The 25,346-nt window shown below is 40.7% G+C and overlaps 1 protein-coding gene across 1 annotated transcript in view; it reads left to right on the top strand.

The window, feature by feature from the left end:
• The window catches only part of TYR (tyrosinase), a 49,128-nt gene extending 27,820 nt beyond the window's left edge, over nucleotides 1-21,308 (top strand). The window contains exons 4-5 of the mRNA XM_065675882.1: nucleotides 13,772-13,953; nucleotides 21,088-21,308. Of these exons, the coding sequence (XP_065531954.1) occupies nucleotides 13,772-13,953; nucleotides 21,088-21,308 (403 nt within the window). The remainder of the gene's footprint in view (nucleotides 1-13,771; nucleotides 13,954-21,087) is intronic.
• The last annotated feature ends 4,038 nt before the right edge of the window (nucleotides 21,309-25,346 follow it).

Here is a 25,346-nt window from a genome sequence, read left to right as displayed (position 1 = left end):
ACCGCACCAAAAAAAAGTAAAATAGAAAAGAAAATATTCATGATGTAGCAGAGCACTTAAATGTGATAATTGTGGAGTAATAGAGCAATGTCCAAAGAAGGCCCCATAAACCATTTTATCTGTAGGGTCTATGAATAGTGAAAACCACTGTATAGGAGATGACCTTGGCTCTCCTGTCGCAGAGAGCTTCTGTGTCCCCTGGCACCTGGGCGAATTGAGGGTATCAGCATGGAACTGATCAGAGCTACATCACAGACACAAACAGCTGGTGGAGCTGCTAGTTTCTCCCTCTAAAGAAACACACTTTTGGCACCGGCTAAACTTTATTCTTCTTGAGCTACAATGCAGACATCTTCTTTTAATAATAAAGATGTCTTACTGTAATCAGCAAGACTATAGTCAGAGTTACTGACTAGTGACCAGTATTTCTGCTGAGGCACCTTTTTGACTTTTAATCAGATGAGTGCACTCAAAATACTTCTTTTGATCTCCTCACAATATCACAGAGTGATACAGAGTGTTTGTTTAAATTCAAGTTCAGAAATCACTATAATACAAACACCCACAATACAGGTAATGTTTAAGGTGCATGACTTGTGTATGCAATAAGACTGCACCTGGGAGAGTTATCTCCCCACTTCCAAAGCTCTTGGAGGAATCAATAACATTCTTCCAATGCATCCTGGGTGACAGTTACCTTTTCTCCCTGTTTTGTGTGTATTGCATGGCTCCTACTGGGAACAAAGCCCTGATCAGCTTGCACAGTTATGTCCCAACAGCAGGCTCTGCAGCAGGGCATCAAGGTAGCCCAGCTTCCACCCTTTTCTGATGTTTAACAAAAATCACCTTGTTACCAGCAGCTGAATCCACTATGCCACAGAAACCATCTCTGTTTTAGCAGGAAAGACATCAGAGTAGAAAACAACTCTCCAGAAGAGCTTTTCATATGAGGGTGGGCTAGGAACGACTGGTCACAAGCTTTATTGGCACACACAGACTCCTACAAGTATGAGATACGGAGCAGATCAGTATACTGAAGGGATGGGGAACTCAAGCATGGAAATATTTAGAAATGAAAGCATGGAAGGATTTGTCTTAACTTCATTTTGCCTTGGGGGTGTCTACAAATGTGCAGGACGACACACACTCCCTCTGTTACAGTAAACCCTTAGTTGGCATTGAACTGAAACTAATATTCCCCTCCTAACCTCTCAGGCTTAGCAGCATGTTAACCATAGCTGTTCAGCTAGTTTGATGGAGCTGACTCACTCAAAGTGGGCTCAGTATGTGGGTAGAGTGAGTTCACATCTACTGCAAAATACCACATAAATATATCCATGGAAAACAGAGCATAAGTGGGAAGGTTGGGGTGTTGCTGAGAAACACATCTCCCCAGTATCCCTCTTTTAATATTCCAGTATCTGAGGCTGACAGGTAGCTCATACACCAAGATACCGGAGCTGAACTCTGACATCCATTTCAATAAGCCCAGGCAGTTCCTGCTATTGTAATTGCAAAGCACCTAAAAGGATGCAGCAACAGCCTTGGAGGGTCAAACGACCGGTCCACCTAACCTGCACTATGGCTAGACTGGTGGTCAGAAACAAATGTGAAGGAGGACAGGCTTAAAGCAACCCTCCTCTAGAAGACCTCCTTGCTTTGCCCATTGGACAGACAGCAGATGAGTCTATATGGTACACTTGAGGATGCACCTGCTTCTAAAATAACCCATGCTCTTAAACAAGTCCTGTGACAATCCACAGGTAGACCATGAGATATCAGAGACAGAGAGAAATAAGGACAAGGAACAGATTCTGCAGTTAAATGTTCTTTTTAACAATTAAGCATATGTAAATCCTTTAGTGCTGCTGATCCACCTTGTTTTAGCGGAACAGCAAGAGGAAGGTTAAAAAAATATCTTCTGGATTATATGTGAAATACAGCAGTTGGCAATCTCACTTGCTATGTCATTATTGAGGCTAAATGTTCATAATGACCCATTCTGCTCTTAAAAATCAATAACATAGGAGGTGCGGTTCAAATAGTCCCATTTAAAGTGCATGTTTCAGATCACTCGTACTGCAAGATTTTAGTTCGGCCAACGCAGTTACAGAATGGATCACTATGTACATTACATATTATGCAAGTGATTAGTATTTATTATAAAGAAAGGTTACTTTGTCCTGAAACTTGGCAAAAGCCGCATGGTTACTCTTCACCTATTCTTTTAACACTGGAGGAGAAGAAAGCTCTCTCTGTGACACAGCCATCAAGACAAGCTCTGATGCAGACAGCTAGCACAGCATTGAATTTCCTTCCTTCAGTACTTCTGCAATAATAGCTGATGTAATTGTTCAAATTGTAAAAAAATCACGGGAAAACATGGTACTTTTCTCACCCACATGTAGTTACCTTCTATTCATCAAACAGAATTATCACTTTGTTAACGTAGATGTGATTTATATATTACATGCCCTTGTGAACCTCAATAATGACAATCTCTCAGTCTCAAAAGAATTGAGCTGCAGAGCACAGGAGTGGGTTACATAGAATCAGTCCACCTACCTCCACAGTAGTCCATTTTAATCTGCTTGTTATCTTTCTCTTCAGAGGAAACTAGTTATTAGACTTTGGAGCAGCTGCCGTTTGTACTATCTCTTACTCAAAGTGGTGTTTTTTTTGTTAGCTGCAAATCATGGCAAAGGCGAACCTGAGAAAGTTAACACAGAATATAAACTCCAGCAAATGTTTTTGGTTGGTTTTTTTTTTTCCATGCTACACATGGTTGTATTTGTATTTCCTTATTTACAAAGCACGCAGGACACAACATCATGTGTGATATACATCCTGAGGTTTGAAGTCATGGAAAACATTGGAGACCTAAATCTTAATGAGACAGATATTTCCAGCCAAACATTGCCCTGGTTTGACAGCAAGGGGTGAAGCAACACACATGATAACAGCTATTTTAAGGAACAAGAATTTTTCTCCCGTACCTAGGAAGAGTCGTGGTCAGCTTCCATTGGGGTAAAACAGGTTGACTTGACTGAGAAAAATGTTAGGGTTTAAATCAGATATGTGACTGAATCTCAGCACAGCTAAACCTCACCTAAACTCATCATTTATTTCTAGTAGAGGTGCAGAATGAGCTTCTGCAGGAGTTAGCTTGCTTTGTCAATAGATGGATGACAATGAGGCACTACCTAGTCCCACATTGACATTCCTCTTCACAGATTCCTACGCTATTTCCAACACTCATCTCCTGCCTTTAGTGCCATGAGTGATGTGTGATGCTCAGCGTACCCATTATCTCCTTCTCTAGTAGGAATAAAGCTTTTTATGTTGTAATTCATCAGCAACTGATCAAATATAAGCTGGGCTCAGCACTTGTTGGTTCATCCTACCCAATTTTCCAAGAAGGTAGAAAACACTTCTGTGGGGTTCATTGACTGGGAAAGTGGGTTACAGACTGCCCAGCATTTTAGGCTCTGCAGTATGGGTGCCATGCCTCAGACTTATACACAATGGGACTGAAGACCCAAATAGCTATAGGAGTTTACCAGGAAGAGTTAGGCATTTCACTGTGTGACTCAAATAAATGAGGACAGAAAATTGGGAATGGAAATGCAGGACTTCAGCAGCTCTTTCTGAGAAAGTCCTGCACCACCTAAAGCGACCTCTGATCAGGATCATTTTATCTGAATCTTCTGCAAGGACTCGCATGCTTGAGCAGCTTTTTACATTAGAGGCTTGAGGAGCTGCTGCCTTTTTTATTGTAGAAGAGAAACACTTGGGGCACTGCATGATTATTGGAGCAATGACTGGAAGCCATGTAGCTCTCTGCATGTAAATGAGCATGCTAAACAGCAATGAGTGATCCACCTGCATTTTCTCCAAATGGCTATGGACACTCAAATTTTTGACATGGAGAGGAACAGGTTCAGCTGGAAAGGCTGAAGACTCTTCTCTTCCTTTAATCCTACCAAGATGTTGATGACATTTTAAAGATAAGGGGGAAAATTATCTAAATCACATTGATCAAGGGAATATTAAAAGTATTTGATAACCCCAGCAGACACAGTAACCTTGAAGCTTTCAAAAAAGTGGGACACGGGCAAAGAAAATGGGATTGGTTGTCTCTTAGATGGGATTGGTTGTGTGGACCTATACCTTTACTGTCTCCCTCCCTTTTGTGTCCTTTATTCAACATTTTCCAAGCAACCGGTTTGTGGAGTACCATAAATGAGAACAAAGGAGATGGAAGGAAGTGCAGATGCTTGTAGTGAGATGATGGAGCAGAGCAGTGCCAAGATCTTCAGGCGCCGCACGGCTTCCCAGCCCTGGTAGTACTTCGTAATGGGTGGGAAAGTGTCAGCATGGTGTATGCTATTATGCCTCATGCAGAGAACGGTCCTTTAGGAGGCAGCCTGCAGCCAGTATCAATCTGGCTGGATAAATAAGGGGCTTCATGTCAACTGCACATTGCCCTTCTGTGTTGCGGGTGGTCTATTCCACTGTGATCCACAAAAATAAATGACTTTTTGTTTTGGAAGGTAAAGGGAAACAGTTAAGTTGTCCAGACCTTTCCTGAAAATGAATATTCGTATTTCAGAGGCATATAGTGGATCAACATGGAAATATGTGCTCCAAGAAAAAAATCAGAAGCACATTGTAAGAGGGAAGAGCTCCACTAAGCTAAAGCATCCTTTTTTGTCTGCTTTGTGCAAGGCTGTGTTTAAAGTGTTAGGGGTTGATGAATCTAAAAGCCCAAAGGTGGTATGACTGCCACAACTCTGTGTTCTTGAGTCCAACCAGTAGCAAGGCTGAGCATGTATTCCTAATAGTCACATATACACACAATTGTTATATATACGCATATGCATATATGCACATGTGCTCGACCAGCTACACAGATCAACACAAGAAATACAGCAAAATACAGCACTCACACAAATTATAACAGCACCAACAACCCCAAAGAATCACAGAGTCACAGAAATGTTTGTGTTGGAAGGGAACTTAAAGATCATTTAGTTCCAGGGACGCCTTGCATTAGAACAGGTTGCTCAAAACCTCATCCGACCTGGCCTTGAACACTTCCAGGGATGGAAATGCCCTCTGTTCCTGACCAGGATGAAAGCCTGTTATGGGAAAATATACACACAAATATAGACATAGATGCATAAACAGTCTAGATTCCCCAGTACCTGGCCTTACGCACCCAGGCTACCCATTAACTGCCCCTGGATCCCCTGGTCTCACAGTTGCCTCACCCACAGGCAGGCACGATATTCAATCTAGGGAGTGGCATGGAAGTAACTTTACAGTGGTAGTGCAATGTAGAGGTGTTGTGCCCAAGGACACTTGCCGTAGGCTGGAGCTTGGAATTGGTGATAGAAGCATGGATGTTCCCTCAGATGGGACTAGACACAGAGTGAGCTCTGTAACCCAGGGCAGTCCTCAGCAGTGATTCAACTAAGGGAAACATAGCCTCAGAGGCTTTGGATGGTTTTCTCACAATAATTGATGGCAGCATCTTAATTTTTAATCAGACACTTTGCATTATGAGTGATGTAATTTGGTTACAAACTGCCCAAGAGTCCCTGTAGTGTCTTTAGACAACTTTAAACAAAAAAAAAAAAAAAAAAGAATAAAAGGGCACTGCATATAACTGCATACATTGGCAAACAGTACAGTGCCTTGACTACAGCCTCAGCATCAGCAGCTTTTTTACTACTGAAGCACTGATGTTACTCCCAAATGCTTGGGACGGGAATTACCTGAGGTGACTTTGCAATACCAGCTGACTAGTGCCAACTTCTAAAGTGATGACTACTGTGTAATCACAGTCCTTGGACTGGCATTTCAGCTTTCCTCAATTTGTTTCCTTCTCCCTTTCATTCCAAAAGTAAATACATGTTGCTTGCCAGATTTTTTCTATAGAATGTCTGATCTCATCATACGAAAATAAATTGTATAAATGAGCTCTAAGCAACCATATTCCGCCTTCCTTCTGCCATAACCAGGCTTATCTAGGTTCAGACTCACAACTGTGGATGAGGAACGAAAGTCTCTCATCAAACCTGGAACAACTAGTGACATGGCTTGAGATTTGAAAGCAATAGTTATTGGTTGCTGACAAAGTTGCCACCCAGCAGCTGAACTGTTAGCATTATGTGCAGTCTTAGCTGAGGCATGGATTTATCAGACTACTGGGAAACAAAGTGCACGGTTTCACTGTTGCTTTAAATCAGCTTAACCTGGCATATAGGTGAAGAAGAAACACTTGTGCTTACTACCCGGTGCTACCGAGAGGTGTTCTCCTCTGTTCCACCCTTGTGATGCTACTGGACATCATACAGAAGCAAAACAATCAGATCTGTTACTTAATCACACCTCAGCTATCCCAGAACAAGTGAAAACAAATGAGATGTTTAGTTTTAAACCAAATTAGTTCCTTAATCCTGGCTATGGCATGGTTATGCAAATTCTTAGTGAAGACAAGAAGGTGAGAGGCAGGAGGAAAGCAGAATCACATCCTCTGTAATAGTATGAACCCAGAGTGACCATAAACCTTCACCCTAAGGGGACTGTAATCCTCCAGGTGAGGAAACCTGAAGTGTCACACATGCTCCTGGTTATGTGGAAATGAATTCATATAGAAGTATGAATTGTCTTCTTCTCCCTTTCCTTCTTTCAAGCTGTCCTTAATTGCAAGGTAAACCACACTGGATTAAACTACTAGAAAATATTTCTGAAGGGCCAGTTAGGTTTACACTATGTGTCAGTGTTTCAGTGACGGCTCAATACAAGGAAATCTTTAATAACAGATATTTAAGGTCTGGTTTCTCCTCCTACACTGGAATCGATCAAGTGAAACTATGCTTATGACTGTGGATGCACTCTGTTGGGAAGCAGCTCTTAGGAGAGATGCTTTTCTAAATGACGAAGAAAAGGTCTATTAATATTGTTTCATTCTACTTTTTCTAGGTTTTAATATTTCTTTCCCATAAGCAGCATCTTTTTCAGAGTACACAATCCTATCTGAAACACTATGAAGTTATCCAGCCTATGTACAGCAGTGCTCTTATATGCAGTATTTCCCACTGGCAACATAAACCCATTTATTTCTTGACTCATCCTTACATCAGCTATAATCCCATTGCATATATTATTCATAGAATTATATTAATTCAGAAATATATATCTGTGGCCTTTTTTATATCATCCTCAAACCAATCTTATTCCCCCCCACTCTTTAAAAAAGGGCTTCTCTTTCAAATTAATTTTCCACTAAGACTCATTTCATTTCACTTTCTATAATCTGATATGTATGGAGCAGAACAAGGAAAATATTCAGCTCATATTTATGTGCAATTAAATGGAAGTGATATATTCATGTATTTTATACATGGCTTTAATTTTCTCTGTAAAACCACCTTACCACGCTAAAACCCTTTGTGAAAGCCAAGTCTATGTCTCTCGAATGAAAATTTAAACTACCAAATCATCAACGTACTAAGTGGGAGTCTTTATTACTTTTTACCACACACCAGATTTTTAGACCTATCAGTCCTGGTACACACAATTATTAAGTTCATTAACAATTAGAGAGATACGTATATACATGTATCAAAAAAATCCTTAAATAAAATTGAGACTCCATGCTTTGCAGTGGTATAACCTGGCTCCAAGAGGTATCATAGTCTGGTAGACACAAAGTGGCTCCATAGCCGAGGTACTGCTCCACCACAACATGTCTAGTATGAACTCAGGGAAAACATATTTGCTCTGTGCCTATTTTCTATAAAGTAAAATGGGCCCTCTACCACTTTCTAAAATTCTTTCAATATGCAGGACGAATATTCTTCACATTTATGACTTTTTTTCGGAATCCTTCTGACCAGATAACTTCCCTTATCAGCTTCTGCATCAAGCATGCAGCTTCTGTCTGATTCAAGCAATAGTGAATTTGACATGTCCCTAGATCAGTTTTTCCAGTGTTCAAATACAAACACTGAGACTTATTCTAGCCTAAATTTGTCTAAATCCAATCCATTCTACCATATTAAAATTATATTTCTTACCACAAAAATAATCTTTGCATGGAATGTTGATCATCATAATCTAGTAATTCTTAAACCTTCAATATTTAATTTAATAATGAACCCACTCCAAAACAATTTCTACTTTGGAAGTGCAATATAGAGAGACTGAGCTCCTTTGGGCTTTGAATGTGAGACAGGGCACCTTTCAAAATTCACATTATCCCTTTCAGGTCTTAGCCTCTTTTGGGACATGCACTTTGGGCACATTGATTTCCAGGTGGAAACAGTCTTTGCTCTAATCTAGATAGAATTATTTTTTAATCTGTCCAAGGCCTTTAAATAAAAGCTACCAAGTCACTTTTGCTTACTGCTGAAGAAATACAAAGGGCATTGGGGTTATCAGGAGAGTAATCTCCATTTCATTGCTTTAATTTCCATATTTTATATTTCCATTTCTTAAGCCTTGATTGCTCGTGACCCTTCTAGGTAAGAGTTGTCACCCTGACGGATTTATGGTTTATTCCTGCTAGATCCCAGACTGTGTTCTCACCATTTCCCTTCTGTGAATAAAATTCCCATTGACTTTTGATTCACTCTGTTCTTCTTTTCTTTATCCCGCCTTGTCTTCCCCACCACTCTCACATCCCCTCTGCTCTTTTCAGCACTGCCAACATCTCCCAAATAAAGCCAGTCTAGCTGGGACTGCAATCTTAAGGAAGTCTCTGTCTCTGGGAAATATCACTCCTACTTATACAAATAACTAATTATCTGCTTGCCCTGTTTGTCTACATGCTGAGGAAGAAAGTAACCAACCAGACTGTGCTACGAGTCAGACAGGTTTCTCTCTCACTGAACTTCCACTCAGTGCTACTTTTCACAAAGAAACATGGAGATTGGGTATCATAGAGGACTCACACAATTTCGTTTTTTACCTTTAGAATCATAGAATCATAGCATCAGGTAAGTTGAAAAAGGCCTTTAATATCAAGTCCAACTGTTTAATGTCATTATGTTGAGAAAGGGAGGTGACACAGAATAAAAAAAAAACATCAGATGTCATTTAATTCGTAGTCTTGTTTTTGTTATCCGCTGAAGGCCGGGGAGGATGCAGAGGTTCATATGAAAAGTAAATAATAGCAGGGGTTTGCCAAGATAACCAGCAATTCTAGGGAGTTCAGGCCTGCTGTCCTGCTGCAAACCTGGCTTTTCTACTGGGAACTTTATCACTCCTCAAAGGGACCAGCTAATTGCATCAGCATTTTTTCTCTCTGCATGTAGACTTAACTCTGCAGCCCTAAGGTCTTCCAAGTTTGCAGCTACTGAGCAAAGCATAGAAAACAGTATATATTTTCAAGGTACTAAAAGGAAATAACTTACAACATGGCTGCTTTTAAGAGAAGAAAAGAAAAACATCTGTCAACTGTAAGTGGATCAACATCTGATGAGGGAAGCACTGATTTCTCTTTGTCAAGGAAACCACAAGCCTGTTGTCGAATAAAGCAACTGCCTTTGTAGACCAAGGCACATGAAAGAATTGTCATATGATCCATTGTAACTATGTGTTCTTTTTTCCTACAGAAAAGGATAGCACTGCATGAAGGAGAGCACATTTGATGCTAACTGCCTTAAGTGTAGTCAGGGATGGACAAAGTACCTCATTTGATGGAAAAAAAGTATCCTACAATGCACAATTCAGTGGTCACAGTACTCTTAAACAAAAGACACTGGGATTGTTTTCTCCAGATATATTTTATTTTTAGCCCTAGACTTAGCTTCCAGTTAAGACAAGTCCCCGAGGATAGATGCACTGTGACAATGTCAGTACCTGGCTGATAGCAAAAGCCAGAGGTTACTTCAGGATTTGTTTTCCTCAAAAATGTATGAAGAAGTTAGCAGCCTCAGCTGCGGAGTCATAAAATATAACTCTGGTAGGAAACTGTTTATGGTGCCCAACAAGAACTGTTTGTACTTCATGTCACAAATCTAGATTAAATTGTACCCTCTCCATGTTTTTTTTCCCCCATCTGGATGCAATTGGAAGGTTTCTTTTTCCGTTCATCCGGGAAATCTTTTTTGAAAGGAAGGGTTAAAATTCCTTCTTTCATATTTTTTCCTAAAAAATATGAGTAAGGCAGAGAAATGGCTGTGCCCCCTCTTAAAAGAAGAAATACAAACAGATAAGGATGTAAAAGATACTAGTGATATACTAAATCTGTCAGTTTTCTCGGGCAAAAGAAGAAAAACACGAAGATTTTCATGAAAATACAGAGCGTGATGCACTGTCTTGCCAAGAAAAAAATAGTGTAGTGAGCTCATCTTACTGAACAAGCTGTGAACAAGTGGAAATAATAAATTCAACTTCCCTCAATTGCTTTATTAGCAAGCACAATATGATCCTAATCTTTCAAATTGACAAAAAAAAGGGGAAAAAAGAATAAGAAAACAAAAAAAGGAAAAGAAAAATGCAAAAGGAAAAGAAAAAAAAGAAAGAAAATGAAAAAGAAAAAGGAAAAGAAAAAGAAAGAAAATAAAGAGAAAAAGAAAAAGAAAAAAAGAAAAAGAAAAAGAAAAAGAAAAAGAAAAAGAAAAAGAAAAAGAAAAAGAAAAAGAAAAAGAAAAAGAAAAAGAAAAAGAAAAAGAAAAAGAAAAAGAAAAAGAAAAAGAAAAAAGAAAAAGGAAAGGAAAAGAATAAAAAGAAAAAAAAAGAAAAAGGAAGAAAAAAAAAGAGAAAAGAAAAAGAAAGAAAAAAAGAAAAAAAAAAAGAGAAAGAAAAAAGCCAAGATCAATGCACAGAACAAGCTATTCTAAAGGGAGCAATGGAAACTGTGACTCTTAAAACCATAAAGGCTGTTTCTGAGATTTCTATAGTGGCATACAGACATGTTAGATGGAACAGATTTCAATAAGGACTGCAGGATTTTTAGGCTAAAGGAAAGAACTATTCATAAACAACTCAATGGACTGTGTAACATAGCTTATGCATCAGCACAACTCATCATATCAGTAATTAGAGGCATGCAATTGCATCTAAATCTAAAGATCAGCTGCAAAGGCAGACAATTCACTGTTCCTGCTACTGCTAAGAAAAGCTTGATATCTAATGCTGGAACCATGGTGCAAATGAAGGAATCCAGAAGTACATATGTTCATTTCCATGGAAATGCTTTGCATTTGCTTGCTGCTTCAAAGATTACTGGCCTAAGGATTCTTCTTGAAGCTGCTTATGAAACGGCAACATTTAAGTCATCTGGATGCTGCAATTCAGGGCATATCATGTGAACTTATTCAGGTGAACGATGACTTGTAGTACCTTGCTCTCATCAGACCTCCAGATTTTCAGTGTTTCCTAAATATCAGGCCCTAAGAAGTACTCAGATTGAGCATTCCAAAGTTAGTTAGGGTATAGAACATCACCAAACTGTGAAAACCTGATTCAAATCCTATCCCTGATTCTTTTTAAAACATTCATGTTCCCATAACCAAAGTATCTCTGCACTTCAGACAGCCCTGCTCTATGGGGAAGAGTTATCTCCCATCTGCAACTGCTGGGAAAACAAGGTGCTGATAGCATATCTTGCCCAACACATGAGTAAAAGCCAGGCAAGGAAAAGACTGAAGTCCAACATACCCCTCTGCCCTTCTTCAAGCTAAAATAATGTCCTGAGTTCCTTTATATTATGTGCCTTCTTTAATGATTTCTGAATTTCTTTATGCAGTTCTCCAAAGATGTAATCTGATTGCAGATTTTCTGTTCAAACATCCTTGTGATAACTGCAGTGAAGCCTTGATACCATTGTTTAAATTTATCCATCCAAAAGCTTCAGCTAAATGTTATTATCCTGACAAGAGTTTTTCTAGATGGGTTTGATGCAATTAACTGAGGAAGAGAGACACAAATGAAGATTTTAATCAAGATTAATACCTGCTTTGTTAACGGTTGACAAGGTGTATGAACATAATGATGTTGTCATCTAGTAAATCTTTTGATCCCAAAAAAAGAACAAAGGCTTCGGCCCTGCCTCTGTTTTGATGGGGTGGGCTTTAATTTGGTGGGGTAAGCAGAGTGTTTCTCAACATTTATGCCCAGACAGGAGATAAAAATCTGCTTCCAGAACCCCTGGGTACTCTGCAGAGATCCTGCAGACACAAGTATTTGCGTGTAGGGTCTGTGTTGCTGGGATAAGTTGAGTCCCTGAATGGATGCTTATTAATAGAAGATAGGAGAAAAGTCTGCTTCCTCCAAGCAGGGTCCAGTGTCAAGGAAGAGCAACTGTTAAGCCAAGATCTTAAAGTACAATCTACAGGTCTCTCTAGATCATTTCCATCCCTCATAACTGATGAATAAATTCAGTGATCCCTCCTTGAGCTTAATGCTGATAATTCCCTCTTATTAGTATCTCCTGCTTGAGCAAGGTGTCCTCTTTCTTTATACATAAGACACCTGCATCTACTCTCCCTACAACATCTTGCCACCTCTCTATTCCTACATGGTGTATCCACTTGTCAGCTGAAAAGCCATGGTCACCCTGTACACAGCAGGGGATAAGGGAAATAACTTGAGGATTGAAACAAAACAAAGAGTTGAGAAGAAAAATCTCAGACACAAAGGGAGAATTGAGAATGTTTTGGAAGGCTGTTGATTTTGCTTTCTGAACATATCCAGTTGCTGGCTTGAAAATGTCAATGCAAACTCTTCCTATACTGCAGCCTTTAAGTTCTCTGTCTTCAAGTTACAGAGCAGTCATATAGCCCTGTGCTGACAAACAGCTAATGGGAGACATGTTGGCAGAGAAAAATGGAAAGGAGCAGCTGAGGTCAGAGGTGTAACAGCTTTTATTTGGTTTATGTGGCAAGATTTTGGTAGTGAGAGGGCTGCAGAGGTGGCTTCTGTGAGGAGGTGCCAGAAGCTACTCCTATTTGAGATGGAGCCTGTTGCAAGACAGAACTAACTTTTGACCAAAGCTGAGTCCATCAGTGAGATGGACATATCAAAGAAACACTTCTCTTTGATAACATATCTAAAAAAAGATAAAAAAGAAGCTGCACAACAGCAGCTGGAAGAGAGTAATAAGAATATGCAAAACTATGCAGACACCAAGGTCGGTGAAGAAGCTATGGCTGGAGAAAGACTTTTCTTACAGTTGCCCTGCTTCATCAAGTTTTGGACTCATATAGCTTATCTCTTTTTCCTCAGGAGGTTTCCACCCCCTTTGTGATGTCAATCCAGCCATGGTGTAGCCATATTTTAATGCAGGCAGAAAAAGCCTTGGAAAGAAAACAGAGGAAGGGGAACAGGACTGACCGAGTAGCTGTCAACAAGGCCATTCACTACAAACTATAAATGTTTCTGAGGGTCACGAGGAAGGACTAAGGTCTTCAATCCCTTTCTGTCTATCCCTCACAACCATGTGAATTACTGAGCAGAAACTGCATTCAGGTCACAGCAAGACAGTGAATTGCATTTGTGGCATTTAAAAGCATATTCAGCCTCTCTGCAGAACTGCAGGCATCTGCTTTTTGTAGGTTTGCGTAGGAAGTCAGCATTGAAGTAGCTAATCCCAAATGAGTGGGGAAGCACTACATGAACATAAATACAAGTCACTGAGTGCCACTCTGTCCCAGGGTTTACAAAAAAAGAAAAAGCATTAACACTACTTTTTAATCTTCAAAAAGATTTTTTTTGTCAATCCCCATCATTAACAGACATGCTTTTTCTTTTACAGCATTTTTGAGCGATGGCTGAGAAGACACAGACCCATGCTAGAAGTTTACCCAGCAGCCAACGCACCCATTGGGCACAATCGAGAAAACTACATGGTTCCTTTTATCCCCCTTTACAGAAATGGAGAATTTTTTAAACCTTCAAGAGAGCTGGGGTATGACTATGAGTACCTGCAAGAACCAGGTAATGTTACTATTTGGGTAAATGTCATATTTGTTGCCTATAACCTTGAATATGTCTGTAAAATTAGAAGATATTAAAAAATCCTTCTATTCCTGTTTTTCCTTGGATACAGTCCCAAATTGTACCTGTTGATTTTCACATTTCTGGTCTGATGTATAGTCAACATGATGCCGTCAGAAAAGTTCCAGCCAAAAATCAGTCACTGACATCAATGTTATCTATCCTAGCCTATTAAGAGCAGAATCTGATCCAAATGGTCAGCTTGTGATCAGAACTGGGGGGGGGGGGGGGGGGGGGAAGTGCCTTTATATACCCAGAGTAAAATGCACCAAAGGCCAACACAAACTCTATACAGCACTTAAAACAGTGATCTATTCACTCTGCTCTTGCCCTATGGCCATTTATATGACTACAACTTAATAATTCATAGTGCTAATTTCATTAAATCAAAATGAAATTTGCACTGTTTAGTTATGGGTCTGACTTGCATCGCTGTTCAGAAGTAGTTTTGTCCTGGACATCTTGGCCATCTTCAGGCACAGGGAGGACAAGAGGCCCTTGGGGCTGTAGCTAATTCAGAACCTTAAGTAAACCGGGTCTCATGCTCATGGTCATGGACTTCAAAGTTTCTCTTGAGTAGTACCAGTTTCCTTATTGTTTAAGGAAAGGGTTAAATTCTGTTAAAGGTAAAATGTTGCCTGGAACTGTCCTAATCCTTTCTAAAACTGTACAATTGGAATGATGGTATGTATCATTGGAATGATAAGACATGTCTCTCAGTTCAACATGAAGTTCAACTTAGTCTGAACACTTAGTCCAAAACTTAGTTCATCTCTCAGTTCAACACTGCCAAAAGCTACCTTGGATGTGGGATGCAGTTATCCTTTCAAAACATTGACCAGTGAGAAGGTAGGTTACTGGGCATTTGTTTTCCTGTTTGAGGCAGAAACATTCTGTGAACACGTCTCTTCAGCTAAAAGGCAATTAAGAGCTGAGAATCCAATAACTATATTGCAAAAGCATCAGGAACATTTTAGCAGTGATAGCATTCTCATAGCTTCCTTCTTGTCTTTATCAGAACAGTATCAGTTCTCAGGGCATCCCTGCTTTTCTGACAGCTTGCATAGTAATGGGGGTGTATGCTTTCTGCATACTTGATAAACAGGCCAATCATGCATTTACCTTACTCCTTCACTTCTCATGCAAAATGTAGCATGTGATTTAGTCACCCAGAAAAGCACATTTTTATGTGCAATGAAAGGAATCTGCAGCTCTCCAGTATAATTGTCTAAGGCTGTTTTAATACCATGACCCAAAGACAGAACATGCTATAAACAATTTGGCCCACCCCAGACAGAAAATAGTCTAATAAATGCTTCAAATGTATTCTCAGAATTATTAGTTTAGTCGTATTATTAGTTTAGTCGTATTACAGAATCACAGAATCACAGAATCCCAAGGGTTGGAAGGGACCTCAAAAGATCATCTAGTCCAACCCCCCTGCAAGAGCAGGGTAACCTACAGTACATCACCCAGGAACTTGTCCAGGCTTAGTAGCACTTTTGCCTTTTTGTTCACGTTGCCATAATTTAATTCCCAATCAAAACCAGTAATATTGATACATATTTCTAATGAAAGCCATTAGTTTCCTAAATTCACATTATTCCTAGAATTGTACCACTCAGAGAAAGTGCCAAATACCATGACTTTCAGAAGTACTGAGTCTGGAATAGTTACTGCAAAAGGAAGCAAATGGTAAAATATTTATAATTTAAAAATTCCCATCTCTTTCCTCCTGGTCTCTTCCCTTTTCCGAGGGGAGAACGCAGTCATCGGAAAATGAAGTTCTTATTAAATCCTGCCCATGTTTTTAGCACAGAGGTAAGGAAATTAGTTCCTTAATTATTCTGAAAGTTCAACATGAAAACTGAAATTCAACATCATTTAGAAAGCCCAGATAATCCTCAGGCATCCTTGAACCCCTTGCTAATCTCACTGACAAGAACAGAGTTTAAGCTATTTTTTGTCTGAAGGGGTGAAATCAGCTACAAATGGAAGATGGTTGGAACCTCAAAATGCAGACAGATTTTCTCAGTGCTCTAGTGTTTAAACCCACACTTTTCTTCAAGTAGGTATGCTGGATTCCTGTTCAGAGGAACAGAGGAGTAAACAGGAACTTCTTGGTAGAGGACCTGAGCAGGAAAGACTCCTGACCCTCCCTGAAAGCTTCTGTGTACTCAAGGGAGAAGAGAAAATCTATGAGTGGCAGCCAGGAGTTACCAGACAAATAGATCTGGGTGGTCAAGAATAGGCAGCATTTCATGTTCCAAATGAGGAGGAAGAGGAAAGGCAGAGGAAGAAGACAGGACTAAGTGAGGAATGAGCACACAAGACCTGGCTCCATTCTGTTCTCAAGACCAGTCTTGTCTGCTGTTAAAGGAAGCAGCTGGCAGAAAGCAGCAAGAGCAGCAGTTCTGAGTTACAGCACCAGTGACTTGGTAGAGGTGAAGCAGGACTACAAAGAGCACGGTGAGGCTGACTGCAAGAAATAAAACTTGGAAAGAATCCAACGACAAAATGGCATTTTAATGCTAAATTATATTGTTGTTGTACCCCTGAGGAAAAGCTGAAACCTGGAGCCCTCTTTTCCACTGAAAAGCAAATCAGGGTGTGACAGTATGTTATTTTAATTGTAGTTTCATTTATTTTTATGCATACAGCAGCCCTGAAGCAGAAGTGGTTGCAAACAGTGTGTGTGGAAATCCATCCCTCAGGAGCCAAAGACACACATCACAGTCTAGTTACTGGGGAGCTCATCTGAGCAGAAACAGGACCAGGCACCCGGTTTTCCTTGACATGAGAACCATGAGCTGTAAAACTACCACAACTGGCATGGCTTACTGAAAAAGAACATTTGCTAGCATCAGTAAAATGATTTGGAAGCCTAACGGTACCACCTAGCAATAAGCCATCAAAACATTTTTCTATGGCAAGATCTTTTCCAAGTACTTATATTTCTGGTCTTGGGCAAAGACATCCCTATTTTCTCTTTCTTCTAGAAATTGTAACAGATAAATTTGCACGCACATCCTTGACTTTCCCCCAGAAAATGTCCCTCTCTCCACGGGAGCAATCTGATGACCGCTACCTGTGTAGCTGGGTGAAAGCAGACAGCTACCCAAGAATAAACCCAGGAATCTAACCATCAGTTGCAGTTTTCGGAAACCTTAACTAAGGATCTTTGACAGGGCAAAGCACTGGATGAAAGTGTTTTGATTACAGCGTAGAGGGCCAGGTTGCTCATGCATGTATTGTAGGAGGAGAACTGAGATCCAGAATCAGACTGCAGCTCATTTCTATTTTTGGTTCTTTACCAGTTTAGTTGCAAAATCACATCCCAGCGAGTAAAAAACGTGACAGCTGGCAAATATGATACCATCACATTTGTGCTGAGTCTCTCAGCTCAGGAGCACACGCTGTTGGCCACAGTGTGAAAAGGTGATGTTATGTGATATATGATAAAATAGTGACACGCACAACAAAATGTAAATTCCAGGACCATAGAAAGCAATTAAAGGTGACAGTCCTTGAAAAATGCTGGCTTGGGAAGTTGTTTACATTTCTGAATTAAATAGAAGATGAGAAGAGAGCATTTTGTCCTGAGGTTATCTCAGGCAGAGATAAGGAGGTGTAGATTAAGGTTAACATAAACAGAAGGAGTGAACAAAAGAAAACAGGATGTAAAAATATATCCCTCAGAAAAAGGAATACGAGCAGATATTTTGGTGGTTATATAGTGATGCTTAATGAAGGAACAGGAATATAGATTTTAAAACTAGGGGTGTTTTGCTTTGTTTTTCTTTTTTTCTGGGAGTTATTTAGCGGTAGGACACACACATTGCTTCACCTTAAATTTATATTGTTATGCATTACACTGTTGTGCTTTCTTACCCTTTCAATGGATTCCAGGAATGCACACAAACTAGACTGCCTGGCATTTTTAAATTGCATTAAAAAAACACATTTTGATGTATTGAGAGTAAGAAATTATTTGTTGCTGTTACCTAGAGTTAACACTGCCTTTGAGAAGAAAGAGTATGTCAAGAGTTGACTGCTAAGACCATAGCTGAGGTTAATCACTGCTATTTTCCTATCAGAAAGAGCAAGATAAGGAGATATTGTTGGTGTTAGTCACTAATGGTAGGGTAGATATCAAGCACCATCGTGACCTGGCTTCCTCTTGCTTTGTCATGAACCTCTTGACTAAAAGGGCAGTTTTAATCGATGTTCATGGCAGCATCCAAAGAGGATTACAGGTTGACTCTAAACACTGATATAAAATGGCATTGGCTAATGTCTCCCACAAAGCAGCTATGGTTCCCCATGACCACATCACTCCCTTGACACTTTTCCCAGGTTGTCATCAGCAAACACAGTTGCTGCACTCTTGGGTCTTGCACAAATAGAGATTAAAAAATTACGGTAACAGAGTATTTGAAATCCCGGTTTGCATGATTTTGGCTGGTCAGACAGTCCAGTCATAGGTTTACTGTTGTGTGGAATCACAGATCATGGGGTGTCCTGGGGTGTTCCATCCTCTGACACCCAGGAGTTGTCATGACAACTTTCTGACAATAATGCCAAACACCTTTTGTGCAGTACAAATTAAAAGGCAGTAGATGCCAGGAGGTGGCTTTTGGCTTTGAGCTAATTACAAAAACTGCAGGCTGAAGCTGAAAGCAAGAGAAGGGTATGTTTGACTGATTATCAGGATATAATAAAATAGATTAATCCCTTCTGTGACATCTCACCATCTCAAAATCATGCTATGTTCTACCAGGAAGAAGTTAACTCAGACTTCCAAATAACATTGATGGAGGAGAGAGATGGCTCAGGAAAAAAGTATAAGATGTCACTTAGAAAGCCCTCATGTCCCAGAAAAATTCTGCAAAGAAGATAACTTTGTGATCATTCTCTTTTTCTTAAACATTAAAACATTATCAAGCTCCTGTTGCATATCAATTTTATTTCATCATATACACACTTCAGTTTAGATAGCCAGATTGTTTCTTACTTAGACATGTTTGCAGTATGAGTTGAGTTAAAAAAACTGGACTTAACAAAGTCAAGAAATGCCACTATTAAAATTGTCTATATACCTGTAATTCACCATCCACCTCTATATATCTGAATTATCTTTAGTTGCACACTGTTTCTCCCCAGACCCCCACCTCATTCACAACACAGCATAGGCAGCATTCTTTGTGAAAGAGAAGTCCAATCCTTTTTCCTTTTGATTTCCATTTCCTCAGTTAAGCAGTGTGTAGCCTAATGTATGATTGATTGCATGTTTTTAAAATGCTGTCCTGAAGATGTTTCCTCTAACACTTTTCTTCGGTGCCAATCACTATAGCAGCTGAGTCCTGAAGAAATATTAATTTACATTCACAATACAGAGGATTCAGTGAATGGTACTTTCCTCATTTGACAGATGAGAAATGAAGGACCGAAGAGATAATGTACCTCATACCCAGAGGTTTGTGCAGCTCACTCATAAACATCAAGATTCTAATTTTTTTTTAATTCTTAATGTTATATAGCATTTGTATGTCTAATGAGGTCAGAAATAGAAGGCTGAACATGCAGACTCTTGCAAATAGCATCTCAGAATACAAAATTGGATTGACTAGAAATCGAGAACCAGAGAATTAGCATCCAAACATTCCCCAAAGTGAAGCTGAGTCGCAGGAACAAACAAACTACATTCAGTCTAAACTCAGCATAAACTGGAATTACAACCATAAAATGATTCAGAATTCAGACGTCAAGTGCTAAGTATAGCTTAACCTTACAGGTGCTGCAAACCAGCAACATCTTACCAGAGCACAGTGCACGTGACAGCATAGCTCAGAAGCACCATGGTCCAAGAAATGATATGGAATTACTTTTCTGAGCACCAGTGAAAATGCAAGATGGCAGGAAGACATTTAAAGCTTTTGTGGGTATATACCACACTAAATACTGTTGAGTACGTATAAATCAGTTTGGGTGCATGAATACTGTTCTAGAATAAACCACCATAGGTAGTCCCAAAGAAGTTGCCCAGAGAGGTGAGGTTTTGGGTTTTTTTTCCGAATAGCTAATAATTGCAGCTAATAATAGTAATTAAAGCTGTTAATTGAGAGATGTAGATTCCAAATCCTCCTTGGCCCAAGGGCACAGGTATCCACTTCTCAAATTCAATTCAACAGGTTGTTGAGTGAACAGATCACATTCCAACCACTATCAAGAAGTGAGAGCCCTTTTTGGCAGGGTTTAGCTTTCATAACTCGTTAAGCCATAGCGAGAAAAACAGAGAGACAGACACACAGATTCATACCACGAAGCAAGAAGGCAGCTGGTTACCTAACCAGTGAGAAGCTGCCCTGGATTGACCAAAGGAGGAGGATGTCTTATGCAGAGTGAGCAGAGAATAATTGTGTGTTACCTCTCCCCACACAACTATCAAATTAAATAAGCAGGGGGCAGGTTCAAAATTAGTGAAAGGAAACCTCTTTTTCCTCACTTGACACGTATTTAAGGCAGGGATTTCCTTGTTGCAAGAAATTGTGATGAAAGTTCAAGGAAGAGTTAGAAAAGCTGATGGAAGGGGAAAAAAAAATCCCCTAATAACTATAATATACAATGACACTACATTTGGCTCAGTAAATCCCTGAGCTACAAATTGTTGGAGGCTAGGTAAGTATTGTGTGAAAGGATTGTAATAGGCTTGACCCATTCTTAAACTCTTCCTGGTGCTCTCCTTCAGTTATTGCTGACAACAGGGTGCTGAGCTAGCAGGACCTTTGGCCATATGGTATCAGGCTTCTTGCGTTATAGTCTTTCAGTTTTGACAAAAAACATAAAGAGCACCGGGGACAGTGAACTCTGCTCCTGCCCTTTATATGAAGATTGAGAAGCAGACTATAAGGGCTGAAGAGATTTGTTGAAAAATATTTGTGACAATTTATATCAATGTAGTTTCTTCTTTTGATCAGCCTCCCAGTATTACCTGTTATGCAACTTCTTCAAATTACCAGCACATTGCACCATGTAAAAGGACCTTTTTTCTTGTTTCTTCTGTTTCCTTTCCAGCACTTGATTCTTTCCAGGAATTTTTAATACCTTACCTTGAGCAAGCCCGTCAGATCTGGGTTTGGCTGGTTGGAGCAGCTGTGATTGGAGGCATCATTACTGCTGTGCTCACAGGGCTCATCCTGGCCTGCCGGAAGAAAAGAGGAACTTCTGAAGAGATACAGCCCTTGCTCATAGAAAGTGAAGATTACAACAACGTGTCTTGTCAGTCCAATTTCTAGAGGCTTATGGTAACTCAATGATGCTACCAAGGTGCTAATCAAGCATGCAGTGTTTGATTCATGTTTGCAAATACCTTGTTGAGGTGTGCTGCATAAGCAGGAGGAGCAGTCTTGCTCCTCAAGCCCTTTGTAACCTTCATGTTGTAGTATCTTATCAGATCCACTCCTACAAACATTTTCCAGATTCAACATAAGTTACCATGCTACCCAAAGAACACCATGTATCCCCCCTCTTGATTAAATAATGTTCCTAAAACCGGACCATTTTGTGTGGTGATGGCTTTAACGTACAATTCTCTGCTCTTTTATTTGCTCTTTCACAGCTGTAGGATCCAATCTGCACCCAAATACATGTGTTTGGTGTTCGGATTTAGTGATAGGCGTCTGACTGTGCCATCACGGCTACCTCTGTGTTTGAATGTAAGAGCAGAAACAACCTTTTATTTTAGTGAGCGAAATATGTGGTGTCTCTGAGCAGAGTGAATGATCCATAGACACATTTTTCTTCTAATATAGAAATATTTTCCCTCTAGCTTCTGTAATGTTCTGTTTGTCTTTGACTGAATGCCAGCAGCCCCAGAAAGCAGGCTCGCAAAACTCAATTCTCACTTGTCTCAAATGCTGCAGTTAGTCATCTTATATATCAGCTTGTATTCAGGGGAGCGGAGATGGGTTTAGGAGATGAAATCTAGTTTCACTGTGTCCACCTCTATTCAGTTTGACTTAATAATAATTTATATTATGGTTGACATTTGGTTGCTTAGTATGCATATATTCTACACAAGTAACCCATACATAACAAAACAAGTTGTGGTGAGTTGACCCTGGCTGAATGCCTACCAAAGCCATTCTATCACTTCCCTCCTCAGCTGGACAGGGGAGAGAAAATATAACAAAAGGCTTGTCAGTTAAGGACAGGCAGATCACTCAGGAATTACTGTCACAGGCAAAACAGACTCAACTTTGGGAGATTAATGCATTTTCATCAATGACCTGGATGAGGGAACTGAGTGCACCCTCAGCAAGTTTGCTGATGACACAAAACTGGGAGGAGTGGCTGACACACCAGAGGAATGTGCTGCCATTCAGCGAGACCTGGACAGGCTGGAGAGTTGGGCGGGGAGAAACTTGATGAAATTTAACAAGGGCAAGTGTAGAGTCTTGCATCTGGGGAAGAACAACCCCATGTACCAGTACAGGTTGGGGGGTGACCTGCTGGAAAGTAGTGAAGGGGAAAGGGACCTGGGGGTCCTGGTGGATAGGAGGATGACCATGAGCCAGCAATGTGCTCTTGCGGCCAAGAAGGCAAATGGCATCTTAGGGTGCATTAGAAAGGGAGTGGTTAGTAGGTCAAGAGAGGTTCTCCTCCCCCTCTACTCAGCCTTGGTGAGGCCGCATCTGGAATATTGCGTCCAGTTCTGGGCCCCTCTGTTCAAGAAGGACAGGGAATTGCTTGAAGGAGTCCAGCGCAGAGCCACAAAGATGATTAAGGGAGTGGAACATCTCCCTTATGAGGAGAGGCTGAGGGAGCTGGGTCTCTTTAGCTTGGAGAAGAGGAGACTGAGGGGTGACCTCATCAATGTTTACAAATATGTAAAGGGTAGGTGTCAGGATGATGGAGCTAGGCTTTTTTCAGTGATATCCAGTGATAGGACAAGGGGCAATGGGTGTAAACTGGAGCATAGGAAGTTCCACGTTAACATCAGGAAGAACTTCTTTACTGTAAGAGTGACAGAGCACTGGAACAGGTTGCCCAGGGGGGTTGTGGAGTCTCCTACACTGGAGATATTCAAGGCCCGCCTGGACAAGTTCCTGTGTGATGTACTGTAGGTTACCCTGCTCTTGCAGGGGGGTTGGACTAGATGATCTTTTGAGGTCCCTTCCAACCCTTGGGATTCTGTGATTCTGTGATTCCAATCAAAAGTCAGAATAGGATAGTAAGGAATAATAATAAATCTTAAAACGCCTTCCCCCACCCCTCCCCTTTTCCCAGGCTCAACTTCACTCCCGGTTTCTCTACCTCCTCCCCAAGAGTAGTGTAGGGGGACAGAATGGAGGGCAGTTCCTTACATGTTGTTCTGCCGTTCCTTCTTGCTCTCAGGAGACTCCTCACATTCTTCCCCTGGTGCAGCATGGAATGCTTGTCATGGGAGACTGTCTTCCGTGAACTTCTCCAATATGACTCCTTCCCACAGGCTGCAGCTCTTCATGAACTGCCTCAGCATGGGTCCCTCCTGTGGGGTGCTCCACCATGGATCACCATGGGCTGCAGGGGCACAGCCTGCCTCACCATGGGCTGTACCATAGGCTGAGTGTAATCTCTGCTCTGGTGCCTGGAGCACCTTGTCCCTCTTTCTGCACTGACCTTGGTGCCTGCAGAGATGTTGCTGTCACATATTCACACTCCTGTGTCTGGCTGCAGTTTCTGTTGTGCAGTTTTTCCCATTCTAAACTGTATTATCCCAGAGGCACTACCACCATTGCTGATGGGCTCATCCTTGGCCATCAGTGGGTCAGTCTTTGACCCAGCTGCATTGGCTCTGTTGGACATGGGGGAAGCTTCTGGCAGCCTCTCACAGAACCCACCCCTGAAGCTTCACCCACCTCCCCACCCACCACCACCACCACCACCAAAACCTTGTCATACAAACCCAATACACAAGATATTTAATTACATGATGAGCCTTAAACAGGAAGAATCACTCCCTTTTTTTGAGATGATGACTCCAGCTGGCTTTCACTAGTTCCAAAGTTCATCTCCAGCCAAAAGCATTAATTCATAGCTGTCCCAAAATTATCTATTAATCATATACAGACCTGTTAGTCTGGTTCAGAGTATCCCCATCACTCTTTGGTCTTTTAAAGGATTAACAGAACATGGTAACACCCATGCCTTTGGGGCTGGGTAGACCTGCTCTACTGATGGAGATGCTGCCGTCTGGGTTTATTCCAAGTATTCAAGACAGTTTTGTGGTTAAAATGAGAGGTTCAGCCTTCCAGAACAACAGACGAGGGCACTTTGAAGACTGCAAGGAGCCACAAGCAGATTCAGAGGGGCTGTGAGAAGGCTGAGGGAAGTTGAGTGGGTAGGAAGGGGCAACACTGCATCATTTGAAACTGGGGGAAATATGTGCTTTGACCACTGGTCTGACTGCTCTTTCCTAGTCAACAAATGCATGGGACCTCTCAGATGAGCTATTTTCATTCACAGCTGCCTCCAGTGAACATCCTCATGGAGCAATGAAAGGCTTTATTTTGACAGGTTTCAACTGCCCAGCTACATGGATTCATTTCAATTTTAGGGCAATTGAATTGGAATTTTCCCCTGAACTACAGAAATTACAGCCTTTTACAGAGCAGAAAATACACAAACCAGTAAGGGGTTGGTATGTCTGTTGTGAAGGGTGCACCTAGAGCAGATGTTCCTATAGGAGGAGTCCTGTGATTTTTCACATCAAAGTTTTAATATCTCTCTCCTGTAGAAATCCAGCTTTGAAGGACCAGCAAAGACATTTGCAGTATCCCAACTATCCTTAGCTGAACAGTAATAGTGCAACAATAGGCAAACGGGAAAGTGGGAATAAAACTACCAGTGTATTCCACTAGCAATAGAAGGAAAGCTCTACACCCCCAAATCCAACCATATCCCTTCCTTAGGAGCTAAGACATGATTAAGGAAAGCATCGGCTAAAATCACCTCCAGCTCAACAAAGCACAGGCTTTTTGCTGAATGAAGCTGTTCTCCCATGTGAAAAACTCTGTTTTTAAATCCAAAAGAGCTGTCTCTTTTCCTACGGCTTCTGACTGATGATTTGAGGTACTAATAGATGAACACTCTGCAGTATCTTAGAAAGTATTAAACCCAAACACAGTGCATGGGATTTAAAATGTTTCTTGGCGCTGAGACATAGGCAGGAAGAAAATTGTATTATGGCAACATTTCAAAGGGTCAATTCAGTCGTTTAATTTGTATTTTACATAACCCAGAATATTTTATTGGTAGAAATAACTTTTAACAGAAGAGGAATAACACCCATA

Source organism: Lathamus discolor, chromosome 4, assembly GCF_037157495.1.
Source record: "Lathamus discolor isolate bLatDis1 chromosome 4, bLatDis1.hap1, whole genome shotgun sequence".
Classification (NCBI taxonomy): domain Eukaryota; kingdom Metazoa; phylum Chordata; class Aves; order Psittaciformes; family Psittacidae; genus Lathamus; species Lathamus discolor.
This window is presented reverse-complemented; position numbering and strand designations above follow the sequence as displayed.